Below are 26,933 nucleotides of genomic sequence, written 5' to 3' on the forward strand. Positions count from 1 at the left end.
AAAGCCTATCACCTTTATTTTGGCTGCAAAATTGGAGATCAGGACAAGAGGTGGGCCCCACACATAAGCTGCAACACTTGTGCAACAAATCTTTGCCAGTGGTTGAACAGGAAAAGGAAATCTATACCTTTTGCAGTGCCAATGATTTGGAGAGAGCCAACAGATCATACCAGCAATTGTTACTTCTGCATGGTGCCTCCAGTTGGGAAAGGTGTGTCGAAGAAGAAAAAGTGGACTGTGCATTATCCAAATATTCCATCAGCTATACGCCCAGTACCCCACGGAGAAGGGCTGCCGGTTCCTGATGCACCAGAATCATCTCATTTGAGTCAGATGAGGAAGAGGAAGAGTATGAAACTTCTGGTCCTGAACCATCAATGTCACAGGACCCACATTTTCTCCCATCCTCCTCCTCTGAACCACACCTCATAACACAAGGTGAACTGAATGACCTTGTCAGGGATTTGGAACTACTCAAGAGTAAGGCAGAGCTATTGGGCTCCAGACTACAGCAGTGGAATCTCCTGCAGGCTATCAGGGCAAATGGAGCCCATCAATGCTTGCAGACTATTGCTGGACAGTGACAAGAGATGCTCCATTTAATGAATACAAGAGACAAGCCAAAAAGCGCCTAGTAGACACTGAATAGGACTAAACTATGTACATAATAGTTTTTTGCCTTTTGTTTCCTAATGAATTTTATTTATATAACCCTTTTGCTGATTTTTAAAGTGTTACATAAACAGGACAGGTGAAATATTATCATGTAAAGCAACCATAAACACATGAAAAGACCTAGGTTTACAATTTATGATTAAAACTCTACTATCTACACAATATACATAGACATAAAATGTAAAAACTTAAATATCTTAGAAACAGTAGCCAATCAGTTGTTTTAATTGTCATATTTGAATTCAGCACATCAAAAGACATAATAAATATCACATTTTATCTCTGAAGCAGATGACTTCTCAAAAATTGTAGACCAGTGTAATAAGGCAGAAAATACCACAATGACACTATAAATCCATGGTATGCCCACACTTTGAATACTGCGGGCAGTTCTGGACACCGTATCTTAAACAAGGTATATTAGAATTGGAAAAAGTATGGAGAAGGACAACAAAAGTGATTTAGGGGTATGGAACTGCTTATTATAAGATAATTTTGTATTGTCGGCTAACTTTGCCATCTCACTCTTACAGCCTTTTCCAGATCATTTATGACTGTGTGGAACAGCACTGATCCCAGTATAGGTCCTTGGGGGACCCTGCTATTTACCTCTTTCCACTGTGAAAACTGACTGTTTATTCCCACCCTTTGTTTCCTATCTTTTATCCGGTTAGGGATCTATGAGAAGACCTTTCCTCTTATCCCATGATTCCCTAATTTGCTTAAGAGCATTTGATGAGGACCTTGTCAAAGGCTTTCTGAATTTTTCATAAGTTTGTCATTTCTCAGAATGAGGTTAGATAGCATGGAGGAGGAATGCAGAAGGGAGAAGACCTGTACCAGGGAGAAGGGAAAGGAGTAGTTGGGACAAGGAGACTTCCTGGGACAGGAGGAGAAAAGGGGGAGAGAGAAACTGATGAGGAGTTGTGAGGTAGGGGTGGGACTGGGGTTGGGAGGCTGGAGTTGGGAGAAAAAGGAGGCCGAGGCTTGTTCGGCAAGGAGACTGGGACAGTTGGAGACGGACTGGGAGCTGGTGAAAGAAAATGGGGGATCTGGGAGCCATTTGGGAAGGAACGACAACACTGATATCAGACCCAGTGCTTAGAGGAGGGGGGAGACAGGAGATGGTTGAAGGAGACTGGGACTGGAAAGCAGTGATGGGTGAATGAGTGCGGGGATGTGGGGGGAGAGAGAGATGACAAGGAGCTAGGATATGCATGGGGGAAATGGGGGCTGGCTACGTAATGAGATTGCTACAAAGAGCCAGAGAGGAAGGTGATTGGGGCAAAAATACAGGGAGGAGAGAAACAGGGGTGGGAAGAGATGGACCAGATGAAGAGAAGAGAGGGAGGAACTAGGAATGTCTGGGCAAAGAGACTGGCACCGGTAGTGAGGGAATGCTCAATTAGAGATGTCTAAGACCTGATTTTTTTTCAGGCGCTTAGCAGTATATAGCACTTGATATTTTCAAATAACAACTCCTCTTGACTTCAGTTGCAGCTGTGAGAGTTTAGCAAATCAGAGTGTGAGTGTTCTGTTCATCAGACCCCAGGGTCTCAAGCTTAAAAATGAGAAACACACAAGTAATGACTACCCGTGAAATGTTTTGATTTTTAATTGTCTTGCCTAGCATCACACTGGAACTCTGTGATCCAGTTGTCCAGGGCAGCATTCAGCTGCTATTAGCATGAGACCATCCTTCTCTTCCTGCCATGCCTTATTAACTACACACCTTCCAACTTGTACAATAAATGAGGCAGGGTCTTATAGATAAGTCACCTTTACTACACAATCCTGATTCATCCCCCAAACGGGTCCATCTTGTGCAATGAATGAGGTAGAGGTCCTGTTGAGGGGGGGAAAAACCCAGCACGTGAGAATGTAATTAGAGAATTATCATAATGCATATGCCCGCAGGGTCTGAATTAAGGTTACACAGGCAACCTTATTTCTGGAACTTCCTAACTTTGGAGGGCTTGACGGTGTAACTTTAATGTTCTTTTAATGTGGTGGGAGGGGATTGGGTGATAAGTGTATACGATGTTGCGGAGAAAATATCAGTATAACAGAAGCTTGAAAATATTTCACAATTATGTAATGTTGTTTTAAATGTCAAAACTACAGAAATATTGTCTTTTCATTTGTATGGTAAATATTGTTGTTTTTCCCAAATACATGCAGAGCTAATGTAGAGTGTGATTATCTAATATAAACAAACCAGCTTGCTCAAAATCAATACAAGGTATCATTTAAAAACAATCTTTAAACAGAGAGATTAACTTGTGTACTGTGTCTAAGAATACAGCACAAATTGATTATGTATGACAGTTGCCAGCTTATTGTCTTGTGGAGTGAATAGTTCCAGGAGATGTATTTTTGGTTCCTTTAACATTAGTATTTTAAATGTGAACTCCAATAATCCCCTTTGTTCTTCATCCCCCACCAGCATTTTAGCTTTTTTACACTAGAAATAGCATGCTGGGTCGGTCTTTATTTATTTCTCTGTTATCTGAAGAGCTGGAGAGCTAGTGGGATGTGACATCATAAGAGATTGAAAATTGAGCTGCAGCTTTCTCATCCCTCAGTTGATGGGGAAGGAGAATATTTACTGTTGAAATGTGATGGAGGTGTTAAAAACTTAATAAGTTTCAACACCTAAAAGCTTTAAAAGCTCTTATTGTTGAATGGGAATATTTGTTTAGTTACAAAATCTTTATCTGAGGAACATGTTCAGGAATGTTCCCAAATCTACCCAGGTCCTGCAAAGTACATAGAGAGGAAAAAAACTAAAAATGTATGTTTGTTTGTAATTTTTAATGATTTATGCCCAATCTTGCAAACATTTATATTATGTGCTGAGTTTAATGAAACTGTTCATGTGCATAGAGTTAAGCAGATGCATAAATATTTTTCAACCGTATTTTCAACAGTGTTCACTAATTTTGTGCACTTCACTTTTGGGTGCCCAATTTATGACACCTTGTACATAATTCTTTTCAGAGGTGTCGAAAGCCTGAATTGGGGATACAGTGTTCCTCTGAAATTGGGGCACACACATGCATATCTATTTTTTAGTTTAACTTCCTTTATACTTTTACCTGCTAGGACCTGAGTTTCGAGTTCTGTGCCCCCCTTACAAGAACTGATAACATTCCTAACACCTACACAAATATGTGCAAATACCATGCAGCTCATTGCCCTACTTCAAATCTTCCAATGATATTACTAAATCCTGCAGAAGAAACAGAACCTGAACTAAACTATTGGGATACCATGAAAGTATGCCAGCTTAAAAAAAAAAAAAAAAAGGCTTCAAACGTGAACTGAACTGCTTATAATATAAACAAATTATAGTACAAGTAAGTCCTGATTTTTGAACACTAAATATCAAACCACTGTAATCTAAAATTCATGATCTAAATGCAGTTTATTTATTCCTTTTTTTAATTGAAAGTTTCAATTTCAGATGTTTCCTGAGAACTACGTTAAATCAGGGTTTGTATGTATAAATGATCCACATTTAGTCATAAAAGTTTCTAAATATTTTGCACTATAATTCTTACTTGCACTGACCTTGTGTAAGAAAGTTATGAAAGCTGCATCTATCGTGTATTTCTTCATGAAAAAGTTTAAAATGAGCAATAAAACATCTTGCATGCTCTGTCTCCTGGTATTTCCTCCAGGATATTTTTATTTGAAGATGCATAAAGAAACATTTTGAAAGTAAATTATAAACAAAAGTTGAGAGCAGCTCCAGGCAAAGGAAAACTGCTGCTATGGGCTGTGCCTACACATCTACTTACCCCTAGCCTCCAAACCCAACCCAACCATACATATATACAAGTGTAAAAGAGCAAATCCAGATGATGAATGTGAGTAAGTTAATGTCTTGAACAATTCTTTTTTTAATAACCCCGTTACTTTCTCTCACCTAGAAATCCAGTCTGTTGTCCTCTAGTTGTACATACACATAATTTCTGTTAAGACTAATGAAACTTCTCTCATTCCTTGATGATGCAAGTATATAAGACCTAAGCAATGTCTGTATCCTTCTGTGCAGGTCTGTAGCATGCCCTCTTTTTCTGTTTTGAATTTATAATGTTTAGTATTGCTTAGGGTAAAAGGTGTTTGTTAATTTGTTTTTTGTTTTTTAAATAGCAACCCTACCATGTACTGAATGGAATGTCTACAGGGAAGTTCTCTGATGGCATGGTGTATGGTGTGGTGCACAGGACTGACAATAACCATAAGAACGAAATGGTGGTTTATGGGTGGTCAGCTCATCAGCTGAAAGAAGAGATGAATTACATTAAAGATGTGAGTTATATATATATTTTTTATTTTAAAAGATGTTCTCAAATATCCTTTCTGTAATGTTGTTTATTGAGTCTCTACAACCTGGTCAAAAAAACCTGTGTTCTGTAGCAGGGTACTATAACAGACTCTCATCCTCCGTGGGTTGGGAACAAGGTGGATACCTAATGCACACACAGACCAGAGCATTAATTACATTCTTGCTTCTGTTCAGCAAGTAAGCTGCCAAACAAGTCATAGTCCCTGTTCCAAAGCCCTTATAATCTGAAATCAAATACATAGAAAATTGTTTAAGCAGCACTTGAAAGACTGATCAAACCCATCCTCTCCAGTTCTGGGTGAGCTACTAAAAACGGTAAAGTAGTCAATTCATTTAAGAACACTTTGGGGCAGCTTCAAGGTAGGGGATTGCCTAATAACAGTGGCTTCTTGCATAAATTTTACTGAACAGATAGTATTGGCTAATAAGAGAAACTGACATTCCTATAGGTAACTATAAGTAGCAGCTCTCCTGAAAGAAGTGTAAATTCAGTGCCGCTGGTAAGACTGACTTCAGTGCCACAATCATGCAGGAGTTAAACTTTCATCTGTGGATCTTTGACCCTCTAGGCTTAGTTAGTAATTCCACTAATTAGCACAAAGCAAATAATCCATCCTTCTCTCTTTATTCCATCCCACCCCTGAAGCCAGTTTACAGAAGCTGGCCAGTGCAGATGATTCTATACTGATTTCAAGTTCAAGAGATCAACTTTCATATAAAAGAGAGGATTGCTGTGAGTCAGGCTAACAATTTAAGGGGATGTAATAATGCTGATTCCTAATATCTGCTTGTTTTTGCTTACAGGCACTCACAGGCTGTATCTTTGTGTTAGGCCATTTTCTAATAGTCAGGGGTCACTGATTCTCTCTTACCAAGTGGCTTCTTGTAGTTGAGGAAACTTGCCCTCTTTCTAAATATTCTGGGCTCAATTCACCATTGACCTGTCCTTTGTATGGTCATTTATACCAGTGAAAAGTGAGTGAAAAGTAAGTGTCAAATGCTCTCATTCTGACTGGTGTAAATGACTACACAGGATGCAGGGCAGTGGCCAGGGGTGGCTCCAGGCCCCAGCACGCCAAGCGCGTGCTTGGAGCAGCAAGCCACGGGGGGCGCTCTGCCGGCGCTGCGAGGGCTGCAGGCAGGCTGCCTCCGGTGGTTTGCCTGCGGAGGGTCCACTAGTCCCGTGGCTTAGGAGGACCTCCCTCAGGCAAGCCTGCAGCAGGTCCGCCGAAGCCGCTGGACCAGCGGACCTTCCGCAGGCAAACCGCCGGAGGCAGCCTGCCCGCCATACTTGGAGCGGCAAAATCCCTAGAGCCGCCCCTGGCAGTGGCAAGTGAGCAGAGCTGATCTATTATCAGCCTACTGCCTTGATATTTAAATGCTACAATGATGGGAGCCAAAATGGTGGTGGTATTGTTATTGCAGTAGCACCTAGGGCAATGGTCACCAACCGGTCAATTGCAATCGACTGGTTGATCCTTGAGAATCTCCCAGTCAACTGCAATCTCTGGTGGTGCAGCGTGGCAGCAACTAAGGCAGATTCCCTACCCTGGCCCCACGCCACCCCCAGATGCAGCCAGCGCTGCCCAGGGGGCAGGGGTCCACCTCTGTGTGCTGCTCCTGCCTGCAAGCACTGCCCCTACAGCTCCCATTGGCTGGGAGAGCTGTGGAAGTGGTGGTTGCAGAGAGGGGCAGCTTGTGGAGCCACATGCCCCCCTTTCCCCCAGGGGCTGCAGGGGAGCGTTGCTTCCTTCCAGGAGCGGTGTGGGGCCAGGGTATGCAGGGAGCCTGTCTTAGTCTCACTGCACCTGCTGCCGACTGGGAGACACCGGAGGTAAGTGCTGCCCGGTGGGAAGCCGCAACTCAGCCCTGAGCCCCTGCCTGGAGCCAGCACCCCGAACCCCCTCCTGCACTCCAAACCCCCTCCTGCACCCCAGCCCTAAGCCCCCTCTCAGAGCCATCATCCTGTACCACCTCCTGCACCCCAACACTCTACCCCAGCTTGGAGACCCATCCTCCACCCAAACTTCCTCCTAGAATTTGCTCCCCTTGCCCCCACCTGCACCTCAACCCCCTGCCCCAGGCACAGCCCAGAGCCTCCTCCCACACTGCGTACCCTTTGGCCTCAGCCCAGAGCCCCCACCCCCTCCTGAACGCCAACCTCCACCCCAACCCGGTGAAAGTGAGTGAGTGTGGGGGACAGTGAGGGATGGAGTGAGTGGGAAGGGGCACGGCCTCGGGGAAGAGGCAGGGTAGATCCTGGGTTGCCCTTAGATTCAAAAAGTGATCTTGGGTGTAAAAAAGTTGGAGACCACTGACCTAGGGCTCTAATCATGGTTCCAGACTCCATTGTGCCAGGCACTGTTCCTACACATAACAGAGACAGATGCTGCCCCAAAGAACTTTGATTGGACAGCTTGTCTTTGGATTTGCTGGGGTGGCTTGGTTTGCCCTAGGGCTGTCCTCATTGTTGGCTTTTTTCCTCACACAGTATGCCAGCTCACAGACATGTCCTGTTTAAAACTTCAGACCTCTCCTCATACCCGCCCCTCGGTCATTTTGTGCCTATTGAAGTATGAATCTATGTAAATGCACGCTTATTATTTGGATCAAAGCCTTAGGTCCAGACAAGTATTAAAATGAAGAGTGTGTCCTCCAATCAAAAGGATGGCAGCAGTGTTGTCAGAACAGATTCTCAAAAACAGCCAAAAGGGCCAGCCAGCCTGCCTGCCTGCCTGTCATATTTTTTTAATATAAAAGGCTCACAAGAACAAATTTTTAGGCTTTGATTCTGGCAGTGCTATGTATAGAAGTTGGGGGTAGGTGTGTCCGTCTCCATGTAAAGCTGCATTCAACTAAACCAATTCATAAACTTTGCTCCCCCCCTCCTCCCGATGACTTGCATCTTTGCAGGACAACAAGGTGTTAAATCAAAGTCTGTTTTCACTACATATATGCATATAAAGTGATGTTGAACATTTAAACTTAAAATAGACTCAAAATATTGGGTCAAATCATAATTCTCTCGGTAGGTGCGCTAGTGGGGAGAGATGCTACTGGGTTATTTTTTGAGCACAAGGAATGGTGTGTGGCAGGGGAAGGAGAGAGAGAGCTCCCGGTGCTTTCAGCTGTGCACATTCCAAAGGGGGCAGGACTACATGGTTTGGGGCATGGCCATGGAGCACAAACCCCTTTCTGAGAGTGCAGCCCCTAAAGCAGCATTTCTCAAATGCAGCCAGCATGGCCAAATGCAACTACCAGGGACATTTCTTGTGGCCAGGGGCAGCTCTAGCTTTTTTGCCACCCCAAGCATGGCAGGCAGGCTGCCTTCGGCGGCGCGCCTTTGGGAGGTCTCCAGTCCCACTGATTCAGCGTACCAGCTGCCGAATCTGTGGGACCGGCGGACCTCTCACAGAAGCGCCGCAGAAGGCAGTCTGACTGCCACCCTCACAGCAACCGGCAGGGCGCCCCCCGCAGCTTGCTGCCCCAGGCATGTGCTTGGAGCGCTGGTGCCTGGAGCCGCCGCTGCTTGCGGACACAGCCTCCCTCCCCCTCCCTGTTGCCCCTGGATGCCCTGCCATGATGTTAGTTGCTGGGGCCACCAACAGGGGTTGGGCCCTTCCCCCCTCTGGAGAAACCTGGGGCACAACGATGGAGGAGCAGGCACCCAGTGAGTTCCCCTCCTTCACAGGGTGGTGAGGCTCAGGCTTTGGGGTTCAGCCCTTGGGTGGCAGGCTCTGGTCACAGGGCTTCAGGCTCCAGTCCTGGGCTCCGGCTGTGCAGCAACAGGCTTCGGCGGCAGGGCTTCAGGCTCTAGTCCCCTGTTGCCTCCCCTGGCCCCGCATCCAGGGCTTAATTTGTCCCCAGGCTTGGCAGGGCTGAGTAAGTCTGCTGTGAAAAGTGATACTTGTATGTTTGTTAATATCACTTTTCTCAATAGACTTGCTAGCTAGCAATAAATAAATTACAATGATTTGGACATGTGTATGTGCATATTAACTTTCTTTTTCCTAAAGCTAATTAAGTGTTTTAGGAAAAAGTGTGAGACTGGCCATCAGCAAGAGTTGGTGGCCACACTCTGAGGCCATCAAAAAATGTGTCCTGAGAACCCTTTTATTACATACATACACACGAATGTGGCTGCCTTTCAGTGCCTCCACACCTGACTCCAGCTGTGCATAAGCCCAACTACGCTCACTGTTGTACTATACCTAATCAGTCTGATAGGTAATCATATGACTAAGTGAAAAGGGCGACCTCTTATTATGTGTCTGGAAGGTAGCATGTAAGGGAACATTTATATATTTAGATGTGGCCTTTGTGAACACTAGTTAATCCTGAGCTAGAAAGTTGCTTCTGTTCATGTTTGCTTAACGTAGCTAACTGAGTTTTGTTTCCAGTGTTAAAAATACATAAAGGAAATAACAATTTATACCTGCAGTTATTTTTAATTCCATTCAATTTTTGTATTAAAATCAAATTGGTGAATAGTCTACTTTTTGGAATCTAGTGATGAAATTATGTTTCTAAATTCGTGCAAATGAGTGTTTATACAGATAAATGCCTTAAAAGGTAAGTTAACCCTCAGCTACTACACAGTGGTATCTAAGACACTTCTTCCAGGGTATTACAAATGTCACAGTGAACAAGCATTGGCTTAGCAATGGTGATCACTGTAGGTGATCTTGGTCTTTGGAGCACATTGTTGTCTGGTTTCTAATCTAAATTATATTTGTAATAAAGGCTGAATAACAAAGGCTTATAATTTGCCTAACTACAGGTGAGAGCAACTTTGGAAAAAGTAAGAAAGAAAATGTATGGAGAGTATGGTGAAATGAAACGGAAAATACAGCAACTTACAAATGAATTGACAGTAAGTTCACATTTAGTTTTAATGATGTCATAAGAGGTGAACCAAACAAGGTTACCAATAAACATGTTTTATGAAAGACAGTATGTAGCATAAAACAAATCATGTTTTAGAGCCATTTAAGTTCATTATTTTTCATGCCTTTAGTACTTTATATTTTTCAAGCAAAATGAAAACAGGGCAGAGGCTTTTTATGCCCTTAAAAGAGCATTAAAGAGTCAAGGTGGATCGAGAGAGAGAAGCTTTTTAGCTTATGCTGAGCTCTTCTTCAGGTCTGATCATGTAAAGGAGCATGACAGAACCACCCCATTACCTACATTTTGTAAATAAAGACTACCATTGATTACATTGCCTGTGTGATTATGTATGATTAATATTCCAATACTGACTGGAGGATGGTGTTTATCATAGAAAGCTACTGTCCTGTGGGCTGACAAATTAACTGACTGGGGGTTATACAAGAACTTGATGTCTATTGCTTACTGGAAGTCACTTTTGCAACTCAACAAATTCCAGTCTTTATAACTTACTACATAAGGTTGACTACATACTGGTTTGTTGGTTGATCATCTTTTCTTCTGTATATAAAGTTCAAACATAGTAAATGTTTGTTGGTTCCACCCCACTGCTCACTCTCACATTTAATCTCATGCTTGTTATCTTCAAAGCTTTTTACTTGCTTCCCTGCGTTCCTGGTCTCGTCTCCTCCTACATCATGTCGTGCTCCCTGCACTCCACCCAAGCCTCTTTCTAAGCTGTTCCATATTTTTCCTTCACCTACTCCTGACTGTATGTCCTCTTGCACTCCACCCCATGTGCCTAAAGCAGATTTCCCAATAAACAGCCGTCAAACATCCTCCTACTCCTACCTGTTCAGTTGTGCACTGAAGACACAGACAGCTAATAAACAGCTGTCCTGTATCTCTTTGTGTGTGTTTGGTTTGTGTACTGTTTGGGGCAGAGACTTTGTCAATTTGGGGGTCTGTATATTTTAGCTACTCTAAAGTATTGTGAAAATTTATCATGCTATCTAAATAACAATAAATGAGTACGAGTGTTGTTTCACCTGCTGGAATGCCTTATATGCATTTGCAGTTCTGATCTTTCATGGAGATCCTCACAGCAGTTTCTAGAGATAGTGTTTTTTATAAATGAGAATCTTTTCTTTGTGAAAACCAGCAAAATTTAAAAATATGCAAAGTACAACTTCAAGGTGAGACAAACTCTGCAGGAGTTCTTATTGGATGAAACTTGTCTCTGTGCACAGGGTCAGCACGAGGCCTATGCACCGGGTAAGCCCCAGTTAAGCACCAAAAGGGATGAATTCCCTTTGCACAAGGATGAATTTCTTCTACCATGTTTAGCTAGAGGAAAGTTCTCTTTTCATGACTACAAGAGTTAGAGCTTAAGTCCTTGCTGTGGTTAATGTGCATGATGGCACACTCCATGAGAAGACACTGAAAAACTGCTTCTATATCTCAGCATAGCTTGCTTCCAAGGCCAACATTGAAGTTTTGGTTAACACAGGATTTCCAATAGAGAAAATTTTACCTAGAGATTCAAACTCCTCTTAATCCCATTGTTTTTAACCTGTTGTCTCTCCAGTGTTAAGTTGGTGGCAACTATCATCCGTTTGAAAGAATTTTAAAATTTGAGGATTGTTTTTAATATCTTTTCTTAATCTTTTCAGATAACAAATGTTGAAAAGGAATCCCTAGAGAGTCACATGCAAGTGCAGGCTGCAGCCTTGGACAGCTTCGGTGAAATGAACAGCTCCTTGACATCAGCATCAATTGAGTTGCAGGTATGCTGTTAATAGCTCTGTCAAAGAGGATGGCCTGATCCATCAGCCACCATCCTAGACTCACTCTTATACCATCAGTTTAACAGTATACATGAGAGATGGATGATGGTTAGATACACATTCGGATCTTAACCATCAAATGTCACTAAGAACATTTAAAACAGATAAATGATAAACTTAAGAAAAATCCAGGAGTTTTGCTGGCTAAAAGGCTATACTATAATATACAGTGTTGTTTCGCTCCATTGCAGCTGGTGAAAGCCCTTGGCCTTTGCTTAATGGAAAATTAAAAGTGAAACTGAGACTCTTTCCATATTTTACAAACCAATGACACATCACATGATTTTGTCCCACTATTGTTTTCTATTGATGGAAATTTCAATGATTATTTTTTAAATTTACAAATATTGAGTAGCCACTCCTGTAAACATACAAAGGTCATTTTTCTTGTTTATAAAAATGTTTTCAGCTTGGCATCCATTGCAGCTAGTCTCCTTGACTTTCTTTTCCCTTGTTGTCAAACTTCCATGTTTTCAGGTTTATCATCTTAAAATTTGGCATTTGGAGAGGGGAAGAATGAAGGTGAAAATCCAACATTTCACTTCAGTTATATTACAGTATAAAATGGAAGTGGTGTTTGCACTGTAATGCATGCATGTCTGTTCCTCTGGACAGGGGCGGCTCTAGGTATTTTGTCGCCCCAAGCAGAGCAGGCAGGCTGCCTTCGGCGGCTTGCCTGCGGGAGGTCCCCAGCCCTCGGATTCGGCGGCACGCCTGCGGGAGGTCCGCCAAAGCCGCGGGACCAGCAGACCCTCCTGCATGCATGCTGCCAAAGGCAACCTGCCTGGCACCCTCACAGTGACTGGCAGAGCGCCCCCCGTGGCTTGCCGCCCCAGGCACGTGCTTGGCGTGCTGGTGCCTGGAGCCGCCCCTGCCTCTGGATCACAACTCTCTGGGACTGCATTTGAATGAACATGCTCTTATGGAGAGATTTTTTTGGTAAAGCAAATAATTGGAAACCATAATTTTAAAGAGCCAAAGCTATTAACTATGTTAATACTATACTGTTTTGTTGACAAACTCTAAAATATTCTAAATATTGCAGAAAGCCTCTTGTGGTAGGTTGGTCAAATCATGATTTTTGTTGTTGTTGTTATTACTATTTCAAATTGTGTATTTCATTGTGTGTTTTTTAGAAAACTTTAGTGGATGTTAGTTTGGAGAACACAGATATAAGGGATCAAATAAGGAATTTAAAACACACACATGAGCAGTCCATGGAAAAACTGAAAGAAAAGCAAAAACAGCTAGAAACTGCCCAAGTTGAAAATCAGCTATTGAAACTAAAGGTACAGTATGGAAACTCCCCTTATTCTTATTGTGCAATAAGGACATTGCTGAGTCAATGAGATTAATTGCTTGGAAAGAGAGATTTGGCCACATTTGTGTAAAGTTCTTCACTGACCATCCATGGAGTGTTATTGACAGCCAGTACTGTACCTTTCACAATTTTTCATCAGAAATCTGTTATGTTTTGTGCACATGTACAGTATTTATTGGGCAAGAGGTGCATCCTAATAGCAAATTACCCTGAAAAGAGAAGTTAGTTGTGGGACAGCTTTTCAGGTAAGCACAAGGGAATGAAGCGCAAGCTGGAGTTCTTCGAATGCTTGCTCATATCGATTCCAATTAGGTGTACGCGCGCCATGCGCACGTTCGTCGGAAGATTTTTACCCTAGCAACACTCAGTAGGTCGGTTGCGTCGCCCCCTGGAATGGCGCTGTTATGGTGCCGGATATATACCCCTGCCGACCCAACGGCCCTTCAGTTCCTTCTTACCGCTCATGATGGTTGTTGGAACTGTGGAGCACGACTTTGCTGATCTCCACGTCCCTAGCTACTCGTAGTTCTTTGCTGTTTATTGTGTGTATAGTTTGGGTTCTTGTAATTATAGTTAGTATTAGTTGTTGTATTTATGGTTAGTGTATATAGTTTAAGGGGGGATCGGGGATTAGCCCCCTTTCCTCCACCCCGGTATGGGCCCATGCCCAAGGCACCGGGATTCAAACCATGCTCGGCGTGCCAAAAGCCGATGCCAATAGCGGGTCCCCACGACTCCTGCCTCAAGTGCCTAGGGGAATCCCACCTTACCAATAAGTGCCGCATCTGCAAATCATTTAAACCAAGGATGAAGAAGGAGCAGGACTTTCGATTGAAACAGCTCCTCATGGAGTCGGCACTTACTCCTGCAGCGTTTGTACCAAGCGCCCAACAGACTGCTTCTGTAAGGCCCTGGACCGCTCCAGTACCGAGAAAGAGCCCTGGCACCGACATCTGCTCAGCACCGCTCCCTGTCCCTGAGGACCCAGGAAGTAACAGAGCACTCCAGCTGCTTCAGCTCCACAGAAGGAGCGCTCTTCAAAGACAGTTCGTCCAGCACCGTCCTCTGCCGCAGCACCGTCGACTGTGGTACCGCCGATTGCAGCTCCACCGAGCACGGCACTGTCGATTCCGATCCCACAAGGGCCATTGAGTCCGGTTCCTGACAGCTCCCCAGCTCATGCTGTGGTTGAGCTTGCCCTCCCTTCTACACCGGAGACCTTCTCCATGGCAAGGGAGCTCATCGCCATGACAGAGTCGACACGGCCTCAACCCCCGGCACCGCCGGTGCGGGTCAGACAATCCGTTGGAAAACCGGCCCTGGTAAAGCCACCTTCCGTTGGTCCAACAGAGATGTCATTCAAGATCACGGTCTCACAGATGCTCTCGATCACGCCGTTCCCGCTTCTGGCGCCGCTCACAGTCCTGGCACCGCTCTCCATCACGGTACCGGTCGCACTCACGGCACCGTTCGACATCTAGTTCACTGGCCAGATACTCCCGGTACCGATCCGACTCACGACACCGCTCTTGGCACCGTGTATCCTGCAGTCGCTCCAGACAAAGGGACTCGAGATCCCAGTCGACCTCCTGGCACCGCTACGGTAGAAGGTCCCGGTCTTGCTTGTGGTACCATTGTAGCTCCCGGTACCACTCCCCTGTACTGCCCCAGGACTGAGCATCCAGAACAGTGGTGCCCTCCCAGGGTCTATCGGCACTGCCGTGGCCGAGACACACATCGGTGTCATCGCAGGCTGGTAGCGCATCCTATCCTCAGGAGCATGACTCTGATGCCCCCAGCCATATATTCCCAGAGAGCCAGCGCCACGAGCAAGGGCCTCATCACTGGTCCTTCTGGACACCGTGGGCATACCACCAGGCTCAAGGTGCTCCATCAGTGAGTGGCTGCACAGTTGGCCTCGTCAGAACACCGGGTACAAGAGACGACAGTAAGCCCCCCTCCACCCCTTACAGGCACGGATGAGGCTCCGATACCATCTGCAGACACCCAGGTTCCACCTGACACAGATGACGCTTCTCAAGTGCAGGAGCCCCCACAGGACCCCCTGGTCCCGGGCCTCTCCTCCTCCTCCTTGCCTGATGAGGTGGTGGCGGGAACATCCTCCTCAGGCCTTCCACCAATTGATCTCAGGGCCCATCAAGACCTTTTGAGACGAGTGGCTCAGAATATGAATTTACAGGTGGAGGAGGTCCCTGAAATAGAGGACCCTGTTGTGGACATCCTATCGGCTGATGCACCTGCTAGAGTGGCTCTTCCATTTATCCGCACCATACAGGCTAATGCGGATACCATTTGGCAATCCCCAGCCTTGATTCCACCTACAGCAAAGGGAGTAGAGAGAAAATATATGGTCCCCTCAAAGGGGTATGAATATCTCTACATTCACCCACCTCCTTGCTCTTTAGTGGTGCGATCGGTGAACGAGAGGAAGCGTCATGGCTAGCAAGCCCCAGCTCCTAAGTCAAAGGAGGCTAGATGCATGGACCTCCTAGGCCGCAAAATATACTTTGGCTGGGGGGCCTGCAACTTAGAGTGGCAAATCAACAAGCCCTCCTAAGTAAATATAACTTTAACATGTGGGTGTCCTTTGGGGATGTGTACGGAACTTCTTCCCCAGGAATCCCATCAAGAATTTACGGCCCTACTTGAGGAGGGTAAAAAGGTAGCAAGAACCTCCCTCCAAGCCTCTCTGGATGCAGCAGACTCTGCAGCCAGAACTCTGGCATCAGGAGTGACGATGAGGCATATCTCCTGGCTTCAGGTATCAGGCCTTCCCCCTGAATTACAACAAACTATTCAGGATTTGCCCTTCGAAGGCCAGGGCCTGTTCTCAGATAAAACTGACCCTAGATTACAAAGTCTGAAGGACAATCGCATTATAACGCGCTCGCTGCGTATGCACACGCCAGTGACTCAACACAGGACCTTCTGGCCCCAGCCACACCGCCCTAATGCCCCGTCTAGGCCGCATCAGGACTTTAGCAGAAAGTGTGGTAGAAGGAATCGTTGAAGACAGTCTGGCCCTCAAGGAGGTCAAAATCAGGCAACCCCTAAACCACCAGCGGGGTCCAAGCAGAACTTCTGATGGGATGCCCGAGGATGGCCCACAAGTTGCTCTACCGGATCCTTCTCCTCCCTTTTTCAACCACCTCTCGCAATTCCTTCCTGCCTGGTCCCAGCTAACTTCAATCGTTGGGTCCTGTGCACGGTGGAAGTGGGATACTACCTCCAGTTTGTTTCAACCCCGCCTTCCCACCCTCCCTCCCCGTCCCTCTTCAGGGACCCCTCTCACGAGCAATTGCTCTTACAAGAGGTCCAGTCGCTCCTAGCCATGGAAGCCATAGAGGAGGTGCCAAAAGACATGAGGGGCAAGGGTTTTATTCCCACCACTTCCTAATCCCCAAGGCAAAGGGAGGTCTACGACTGATCCTAGACCTGCAAGAACTCAACAAATTCATGATAAAGCTGAAGTTCCATATGGTAACCCTGGAGACCATTATCCCGTCCCTGGATCCAGGAAACTGGTATGCTGCCCCTGATATGAAGGACGCGTATTTCCACATCGCAATTTACCCACCACACAGATGGTACCTCCATTTTGTGGCCAACCATCAACACTTTCCGTTCACTGTACTTCCATTTTGACCTTTCTACAGCTCTATGTGTGTTCACAAAATGCATGGCTGTAGTCGCCGTCTCCCTCCAGCGTTGTCGGGTACACATCTAACCGTATCTCGACGATTGGCTCATTCGAGAGACTTCCCATTTTACAAGCGTCGCAACACCTGCGCATCGTCAAAGACCTCTTCGGGAGCCTAGGCCTGATGATCAACACAGAGAAGTCTACTCTGACACCCATGCAGAGAATAAACTTCATAGGAGCGGTTCTGGACTCCTATCTGGCCAGAGCCTGCCTCACGCAGTCGCATTTTCAAGCAATGGCTTCAATTATTCGAGGTCTTCAAAACTTCCCGACAACGTCGGTGTGCACCTGCCTCAGCCTAGTAGGTCACATGGCCTCCTGCATCTTCGTGACCAGGCACACGAGGCTACGCCTCCATCCCTTTCAAACCTGGCTTGCTTCAATATACAAACCACGCAGAGACAGCTTGGACTCGGTGCTCACTATTCCCTGGAAGATTCTGGGCTCCCTAACCTGGTGGCTAAACTCCACTCTAGTCTGTGCAGGGATGCCATTCCACCCACCGCAACCCTTGATGGCCCTAACCACGGACGTGTCATCTCTGGGTTGGGGTGCCCACCTTGAGGGCCTTTGCACTCAAGGCCTCTGGTCGCCTCAAGAGCTGGCCTTGCACATCAGTGTGCGAGAGCTGAGAGCAGTCCGTCTAGTATGCCAGGTGTTTCGAGACCATCTCCAAGGCTGTTGTGTATCAGTGTTCACGGACAACACGGCGGCCATGTTTTACATAAACAAGCAGGGCGGAGCATGCTCCTCCCTCCTTTGTCAAGAAGCTGTCCACCTCTGGGACTATTGGAAAATCAGATATTAGGAATGGCAATATACAAAAACTTGTAGGAGAACACTTCAGCCTCCCTAGCCACACTATAGCAGACCTTAAGGTGGCCATCCTGCAGCAAAAAAACTTCAGGACCAGACTTCAAAGAGAGTATCAGAGGGTAGCCGTGTTAGTCTGGATCTGTAAAAGCAGCAAAGAATCCTGTGGCACCTTATAGACTAACAGACGTTTTGGAGCATGAGCTTTCGTGGGTGAATACCCACTTCCTCAGATGCATGTAATGGAAATATCCAGGGGCAGGTATATATATGTGTGCTAGCAAGCAAGCTAGAGATAACGAGGTCAGTTCAATCAGGGAGGATGAGGCCCTGTTCTAGCAGTTGAGGTGTGAAAACCAAGAGAGGAGAAACTGGTTCTGTAATTGGCAAGCCATTCACAGTCTTTGTTCAATCCTGAGCTGATGGTGTCAAATTTGCAGATGAACTGAAGCTCAGCAGTTTCTCTTTGAAGTCTGGTCCTGAAGTTTTTTTGCTGCAGGATGGCCACCTTAAGGTCTGCTATAGTGTGGCCAGGGAGGTTGAAGTGCTCTCCTACAGGTTTTTGTATACTGCCATTCCTAATGTCTGATTTGTGTCCATTTATCCTTTTCCTTAGAGACTGTCCAGTTTGGCCGATGTACATAGCAGAGGGGCATTGCTGGCATATGATGGCGTATATTACATTGGTGGATGTGCAGGTGAATGAACCAGTGATGGTGTGGCTGATCTGGTTAGGTCCTGTGATGGTGTCGCTGGTGTAGATATGTGGGCAGAGTTGGCATCGAGGTTTGTTGCATGGATTGGTTCCTGAGCTAGAGTTATTATGGTGTGGTGTGCAGTTACTGGTGAGAATATGCTTCAGGTTGGCAGGTTGTCTGTGGGCAAGGATTGGCCTGCCACCCAAGGCCTGTGAAAGTGTGGGATCATTGTCCAGGATGGGTTGTAGATCCTTGATGATGCGTTGGAGGGGTTTTAGCTGGGGGCTGTATGTGATGGCCAGTGGAGTCCTGTTGGTTTCTCTCTTGGGTTTGTCTTGCAGTAGGAGGCTTCTGGGTACACGTCTGGCTCTGTTGATCTGTTTCCTTATTTCCTCATGCGGGTATTGTAGTTTTGAGAATGCTTGGTGGAGATTTTGTAGGTGTTGGTCTCTGTCTGAGGGGTTAGAGCAGATGCGGTTGTACCTCAGTGCTTGGCTGTAGACAATGGATCGTGTGATGTGCCCGGGATGGAAGCTGGAGGCATGAAGGTAGGCATAGCGGTCGGTGGGTTTTCGATATAGGGTGGTGTTAATGTGACCATCACTTATTTGCACCGTGGCATTGGCACTCTCACTGAAGGACTGTCTGGATATATGGACTCTCTACTCAGACCCTATGCCACCAGCACTCCCAGCTATCTCCGCGACACCACTGATTTCCTGAGGAAACTACAATGCATCGGTGACCTCCCAGAAAACACCATCCTAGCCACCATGGATGTAGAGGCTCTCTACACAAACATCCCACACACAGATGGAATACAAGCTGTCAGGAACACCATCCCTGATGATGCCACAGCACAACTGGCTGCTGAGCTCTGTGCCTTTATACTTACACACAACTATTTCAAATTTGATGACAATATATATCTCCAGGTCAGTGGCACTGCTATGGGCACCCGCATGGCCCCACAATATGCCAATATCTTCATGGCCGACCTGGAACAACGCTTCCTCAGCTCTCGTCCACTCACACCCCTTCTCTATCTACGCTACATTGATGACATCTTCATCATCTGGACCCATGGGAAGGAGACTCTGGAAAAATTCCACCATGATTTCAACAGCTTCCACCCCACCATCAACCTCAGCCTGGACCAATCTACACGGGAGGTCCACTTTCTTGACACCACGGTGCAAATAAGTGATGGTCACATTAACACCACCCTATATCGAAAACCCACCGACCGCTATGCCTACCTTCATGCCTCCAGCTTCCATCCCGGGCACATCACACGATCCATTGTCTACAGCCAAGCACTGAGGTACAACCGCATCTGCTCTAACCCCTCAGACAGAGACCAACACCTACAAAATCTCCACCAAGCATTCTCAAAACTACAATACCCGCATGAGGAAATAAGGAAACAGATCAACAGAGCCAGACGTGTACCCAGAAGCCTCCTACTGCAAGACAAACCCAAGAGAGAAACCAACAGGACTCCACTGGCCATCACATACAGCCCCCAGCTAAAACCCCTCCAACGCATCATCAAGGATCTACAACCCATCCTGGACAATGATCCCACACTTTCACAGGCCTTGGGTGGCAGGCCAATCCTTGCCCACAGACAACCTGCCAACCTGAAGCATATTCTCACCAGTAACTGCACACCACACCATAATAACTCTAGCTCAGGAACCAATCCATGCAACAAACCTCGATGCCAACTCTGCCCACATATCTACACCAGCGACACCATCACAGGACCTAACCAGATCAGCCACACCATCACTGGTTCATTCACCTGCACATCCACCAATGTAATATACGCCATCATATGCCAGCAATGCCCCTCTGCTATGTACATCGGCCAAACTGGACAGTCTCTAAGGAAAAGGATAAATGGACACAAATCAGACATTAGGAATGGCAGTATACAAAAACCTGTAGGAGAGCACTTCAACCTCCCTGGCCACACTATAGCAGACCTTAAGGTGGCCATCCTGCAGCAAAAAAACTTCAGGACCAGACTTCAAAGAGAAACTGCTGAGCTTCAGTTCATCTGCAAATTTGACACCATCAGCTCAGGATTGAACAAAGACTGTGAATGGCTTGCCAATTACAGAACCAGTTTCTCCTCTCTTGGTTTTCACACCTCAACTGCTAGAACAGGGCCTCATCCTCCCTGATTGAACTGACCTCGTTATCTCTAGCTTGCTTGCTAGCACACATATATATACCTGCCCCTGGATATTTCCATTACATGCATCTGAGGAAGTGGGTATTCACCCACGAAAGCTCATGCTCCAAAACGTCTGTTAGTCTATAAGGTGCCACAGGATTCTTTGCTACTTCAAAGAGAAACTTTTGAGCTTCAGTTCATCTGCAAATTTGACACCATCAGCTCAGGATTAAACAGAGACTGTGAATGGCTTGCCAATTACAAAACCAGTTTCTCCTCCCTTGGTTTTCACACCTCAACTGCTAGAACAGGGCCTCATCCTCCCCGATTGAACTACCTCATTATCTCTAGCTTGCCTACATATATATATATCTGCCCCTGGAAATTTCCACTGCATGCATCTGACGAAGCGGGTATTCACCCACGAAAGCTCATGCTCCAAAACGTCTGTTGGTCTATAAGGTGCCACAGGATTCTTTGCTGCTTTTACAGAACACTTTGGCGGATCACCTCAGCAGATCCTTCCTGTCTCAGGAGTGGTCGATTCGTCCAGACGTCATCCATACTGTTTTCCGGAAGTGGGGTTTTCCCCACATAGACCTCTTTGCTTCCCGAGAGAACAGGAAATGCCAGGTGTTCTGCTTCTTCCAGGGACGCTCCTCGGGCTCCCTCTCAGACACATTCCTGATCCCATGGAAGAGGCACCTACTCTATGCCTTCCCACCGTTTCCGCTCGTCCACTGAGTCTTACTCAACTCCACAGGGACAGCGCCCATCTGATCCTGATTGCTCCAGCGTGGCCAAGGCAGCACTGGTACACCATGTTGTTCGACCTCCCAGTGGCAGACCCGATTCCTCTGCCACATTGGCCAGATCTCATAACACAGGACTTCGGAAAGCTTCACCATCCGGACCTGCAGTCTCTTCACCTCACAGCATGGTTGCTGCGTGGTTGAGCCAGTCGGAGTTGCGTTGCTCTGCCTCGGTCCAACAGGTGCTCTTGGGCAGTAGGAAGCTTTCCACTAAGATGACATATCTGGCCAAGTGGAAGCATTTCTCCTGCTGGTGCGCTCAGCGTAACTCAGTCCCCAGGCAGGTATCCGTTCCTACTGTCCTGGACTACCTCTGGTCCGTGAAAGAACAGGGCCTAGCAGTCTCTTCCATAAAGGTGCATCTGGCAGTCATCTCTGCCTTCCGCCCAGGGGAAAATGGCCGATCAATCTTCTCTCACCCTATAATTTCAAGGTTCCTCAAGGGATTGGAACGTATGTACCCTCAAGTCAGATGCCTGACCCTTACCTGGGATCTCAATCTGGTGCTAGCCAAGCTTATGGGTGCTCCTTTCAAACCACTGGCCACCTGCTCGCTGCTGTACCTTTCCTGGAAGACAGCCTTCCTCATCACTATTACTTCGGCAAGACGAGTATCTGAGCTTTGGGCCTTGAAGTGGACCCCCCCGTATACGGTATTCCATAAGGACAAGGTACAACTGCGACCACACCCCTCCTTCCTCCCTAAAGTGGTGTCCGCCTTTCATGTCAATCAAGACATCTTCCTCTCAGTCTTTTTCCCGAAGCTGCACCCATTGCGTCGGAAACAACAGTTGCACACCCTAGACGTTCGCAGGGCTCTCGCCTTTTATATTGAGAGAACAAAATCCTTCCAAAGGTCACCTCAGCTCTTTGTAGCTGTGGCAGACCGGATGAAAGACCTACCGGTCTCGTCCCAACGAATTTCATCTTGGGTAACATCCTGCATCCGTACATGCTATGATTTGGTTCATGTTCCGGCTAGCCACCTCACCGCCCATTCTACTCAGGCTCAGGCTTCATCTGCCACCTTCCTGGCCCATGTTCCCATCCAGAAAATATGTCGGGCAGCTACCTGGTCATCGATTCACACCTTTGCCTCACATTACACATTGGTTCAACAGTCCAGAGATGGTGCAGCATTTGGCTCTGCAGTTTTGCATTCTGCAACATCTCACTCTGACCCTACCGCCTAGGTAAGGCTTGGGAATCACCTAATTGGAATCGATATGAGCAAGCACTCGAAGAAGAAAAGACAGTTACTCACCTTTTGTAACTGTTGTTTTTCGAGATGTGTTGCTCATATCTATTCCAAACCCGCCCTCCTTCCCCTCTGTTGGAGTAACTGGTAAGAAGGAACTGAAGGGCCGTTGGGTCGGCAGGGGTATATATCCGGCGCCATAACAGCGCCACTCCAGCGGGCGACCCAGCCGACCCACCGAGTGTTGCTAGGGTAAAAATCTTCTGACGAATGTGCACGTGGCACGCGCACACCTAATTGGAATGGATATGAGCAACACATCTCGAAGAACAACACTTACAAAGGTAAGCAACCGTCTTTTATCATATGGGCCTTTTTTTATGAGTCCAACTGTCTTGCATTTGGAAGCTTCCATTAAATCATATTGGAGCAGTTAACAGCATTTCAAATAACTTGGAACAATCGTGCAGTATCAGAAATATTTAAAAGAAAATATATTAAATACCTTCCATGAAATTAGGTGACCACTGACTTTCTGACGTTTAAATAATTCAGAAACAGATGATTATCTTAGAGGCTCTTGTATCCTACATTGGTACATAGTGATAGATAGCCCAGATCCTTCAAATGAAGGGGGGAGGGTACGAGTTTATTAATGTATTTTTATGTTCAAATTTCCTTTCAACAATAGTTTTACAAGGTTTGTGTAGAGTAGATTTGTTGCTCGCATCTGCTGTGGTCTGTAGGGAATAAAAAGAAGGAAAGGATAATCAGAGGAAGAGAGTAGAGGAAAAGAAATCAGGATTTCCAAACAGAAATTTGTAGTTTATCTTAATCTCAAGGACACGTCCTGGCCCAAACACGAAGTGAGGAAATCTGTGTGTGATGTCTCGGGGCAGAATTCAGCCTTTTAGGCCTCAATTCAGTGAAGCACTTAAGCATGTGCTCAATGTCAAGCAAGTTGGTATCAATGGAATGTGATCATGTGCTAAAAGTTAAGCATATGCTGGCATAGTAAAAGTTGCTTGTTAAGTCATATGCACAAAACATCCACCAGATCTGATTTTTAATTTTTTTATGGGGGGAGGGGAAGGGGGAGTAAGAAGAGGATATGATATTGTGGGGGTTGGCTCTGAAAAGGCAAAAATTACCAGCTTCCCTTATTACTGTCAACTGGGTCCATTTCTCTCTGTTTACTTGAGTCATTTTATATTCTCACCTGAGAATGTTGTTAGTTAGTGCAGTGGCCACCTAAATTGTAAACAAAGGAGTGTGGGAGAGGTGGCACAGGAAATTATACTCCACTTCGACACTTTTTAGGGAGGTTAAGGTTGAACTGTTGCAACTCTGCTTTCTTAGTTTGTTGTTTCTAACCACATTACTGTAACTCTGGAGGTTCAGTGTACACTTTAAGGAAACCTGATTTAATTCCTGTTCCTTTTGATTGTATTGGCAGAAACTTGCTCTCTGTCCTAATGTAGCGATCTGGGTCAGATGCCACAGAAGGCAGCTACAGTGCAAATGGAATCCTTCCAAGAGATCTGTCCCTCTTCAGAAGACAAAATATCTTTTTATTTGTATGCAGTGCAATAAACTTTTGAACAGTTTGTTCCCACTGAATAAGACAGTGTAAGAGTTTGATAAATCTTGCAGTCCTTGAAACAAGATAACCCAGATGCTCAGAACAGAAATCTTTTATAATTATGAGCATTCAGAGTACCACTAAGTGCCTGATTCTTTTCTTATTACCATGATTAACACCAATGTAAATAACACTAAGTTAATAGCTTTGTAGGACTAGATTCTCCTCTCACTTAGATCAGGGTAACTCCCATGACTTTAATGGTGTCACGCCAGATTTGCAGCGGAGCAAGTAAGAGGAAAGCTATTTTGTTTAGTTTTGTTTTATTTAGCTTTTATTTCAGTCTACAGCACTAATGGGCTCAAAATGTAAATATTGGATCTGGATTTTGATCACTGCAAAGTTCATGGGCATTTGAATATGGGTTTTGGTTCAGGCTTATTTCTAAGCTACACTCATGTAAAATTAGAGAATTTTAAATTATTCTTCATACCAGGGAGCAAACTTCAAGGGTGTGAGAGAGTGTCATGAGAGAACTTAATGAAGAGTAAGGCCTGATTCTCAGTTGCACTAATAGCACTTTAACTCTGGCAGTGTGAAGGGGTTCTAAAGTTGGTGTAATTGTAACTTACACCCATTTGAAAGGCCCCTTTACACTGCCAGGGTGCTGTAATGTGGATTTGGTGTAACTGAAACTCAGGCTTAGTAGTAGAGTATATTTTTGTAACAATACTAGGAGAAGTCTCTAACTATAAACATCGGTTACATCTCTACCTTTTGGTTTGTTTGAGCTCCATTTTTCTTGTCTTCAGCAATGCTTCACCTGGAGATGGTTCTCTCTTTTGTTAACTTCTATAGGTAGAATGCTCTCAAGAAGCCAATGCTGATGTAATGAGAGAGATGACCAGAAGACTGTACAGCCAGTATGAAGACAAACTAAAACAAGAAGAACAGAAACATATAGCTGAGAAAGAAACTCTAATAGTATGTACAGCCAGTCCGTAAGAGTGTTCTTTAGTTCAGTGTTTGAAGTACAGTCCTTAAATTACATTGACAAATGTAACACCAGAATCGAAGTCTTAAATTTATTTGTACACCAGTTTCTTTTCCTTTCATGCCTCGTTACAGTAACTTTTAAACTTTCATAGTCATTAGAGCTTTATAGCTGAAGAAAGAGAGCGTCTAAACATAATGGACAGTAAAAATTTAAATTTCAAAATGAAAATGAAGTGGATGTTTTTCTGCTCCTGGTCTAAGAAAATGCAAAGCACAAATCCTCTGACTTTAGTGAAATCTCAAGAGAGAGAAATTAATATCAGTAGAGAAATCCTGTGAGAACATTTTTTTCCTCCCAAAACCTTCCTCTGATCATGTTGTTTTTTATATTTCTGGTCAAGCACAACAAGGTTATCTAACACTACTCACAGATAGCCACTGAGACTGAAGTCAGTCTCTCAAGCCTTAATGTGATACAGATATAAATGCAGTTAAAAGTGATAGGCTTTGGTAACTAAACATACTGTTCTTGGGAATAGCATGCTTTCTTCTCTCAGTACTGAGTACATGTGTATCCACTGAGGGGAGAACAAATATTCATGTGTCGTTCAAACATTTTTTGTTTTTAAAGCTGATTGCTGAGAAGTCTTAAAGCCGTATATTAAATTCTGATCACCCAAATTTTGTGTGCCACAAAACTCATATTTGACACTATAGCTAGATGTTTGGTTTGCAAAAGCAGTCTCAGTTCTTAGGCACCCAGATTTATTGGCTTTGAGTCTACTTTAAAAAAACAAAAACCCCATTGTATAGCAGAGAAATCAGCTCCTTACTTTTCATTCATCAATTTTATTGATTGTTTGTGGATATGAACATAAATCTGTTTGTTCAAAGGCAGAAACAAATCGACTTCTGAAGGCCATTGAGGAGGCAAATAAGAAGATGCAAATTACAGAAACAAGTATACAGGAAAAAGACAAGAGAATTGGAGAGCTGGATCAGTTCATTCAGCGCATGGAAGAGGTAACTTTCTCTGCGCGCGGAATGTTAACATATGGATGCCAATATCTATGCCTTTTTTTAGCAGAAAGGCAAGACATATATAGGAGTGCACCTGTTTCTTCAGTCCCCTGTGGGTCAATAGCCTCTACTCCACTCACAACTTCTATCTTCTTCTTGTTAATAAATTCAAAAACCCTTCATTGCATCCATCAATGCTCTTAGCACTTGGACTGCTGAGGGCACACGATGGCAAGCTGACACTCTTTGCCCACTCTACTGCTTGTAGGAGTTGTTACTTGCAAAAATGTTCAGGGCTGCCTCAGAGCTGACACACATAAGGGGCCAATATTTATTTTGAAAGGACAGTTTAAAAAAAAACACCACCACATTTTATCTCCTAATAGCCTATATAAGTTTTTTCTGGATCCTTTGTGATCCTTTATTCATTACGGTCGTAAAAATCTTTTAAATGTACAGATTACCTGGCCAACAAATGCATATATATAGAAACATTTTTATCTAAATGCATTGGGAAAAAAACTGGAATTGCACCTTGAGGTTCATGCACATCAGGATGAAACTCTTAAGACTTCTAACTAAAATTCCTTTTGAATTTTGATGTCAAATTTTCTGTGCATGCAACAAGCATCTGTGTTTCCATGCACATAACTCATTTTTAGATTATTTTTCAAAATACTCTGACAATGACCCCAGATTTTCAGTTTTTAGTCTACTTCTGATCTATAAAAAGGTTCTTCCTTACTTCTCTGCACTCAGTATTGTCTGATGTTTTTCTCCTGGCTCAAATATGGTCTACCATGCTGCAGCCTTGAGCATAT

At 45.0% G+C, this 26,933-nt stretch overlaps 1 protein-coding gene and 1 long non-coding RNA gene across 2 annotated transcripts in view; one reads left to right on the top strand and one right to left on the bottom strand.

Moving 5' to 3' along the window:
• The window catches only part of LOC115658513 (myocardial zonula adherens protein-like), a 98,693-nt gene that overhangs the window by 26,572 nt on the left and 45,188 nt on the right, over positions 1–26,933 (top strand). The window contains exons 3-8 of the mRNA XM_030577595.1: positions 4,834–4,992; positions 9,810–9,902; positions 11,590–11,703; positions 12,900–13,052; positions 24,955–25,080; positions 25,987–26,115. Of these exons, the coding sequence (XP_030433455.1) occupies positions 4,834–4,992; positions 9,810–9,902; positions 11,590–11,703; positions 12,900–13,052; positions 24,955–25,080; positions 25,987–26,115 (774 nt within the window). The remainder of the gene's footprint in view (positions 1–4,833; positions 4,993–9,809; positions 9,903–11,589; positions 11,704–12,899; positions 13,053–24,954; positions 25,081–25,986; positions 26,116–26,933) is intronic.
• LOC115658514 lies at positions 6,748–21,140 on the bottom strand. The gene is made up of 3 exons (XR_004002317.1): positions 20,995–21,140; positions 17,847–17,849; positions 6,748–6,759 (listed from the first exon to the last, which is right to left on the bottom strand). It is a non-coding gene; the product is annotated as an uncharacterized LOC115658514 (long non-coding RNA).

Source organism: Gopherus evgoodei, chromosome 10, assembly GCF_007399415.2.
Source record: "Gopherus evgoodei ecotype Sinaloan lineage chromosome 10, rGopEvg1_v1.p, whole genome shotgun sequence".
NCBI lineage: Eukaryota > Metazoa > Chordata > Testudines > Testudinidae > Gopherus > Gopherus evgoodei.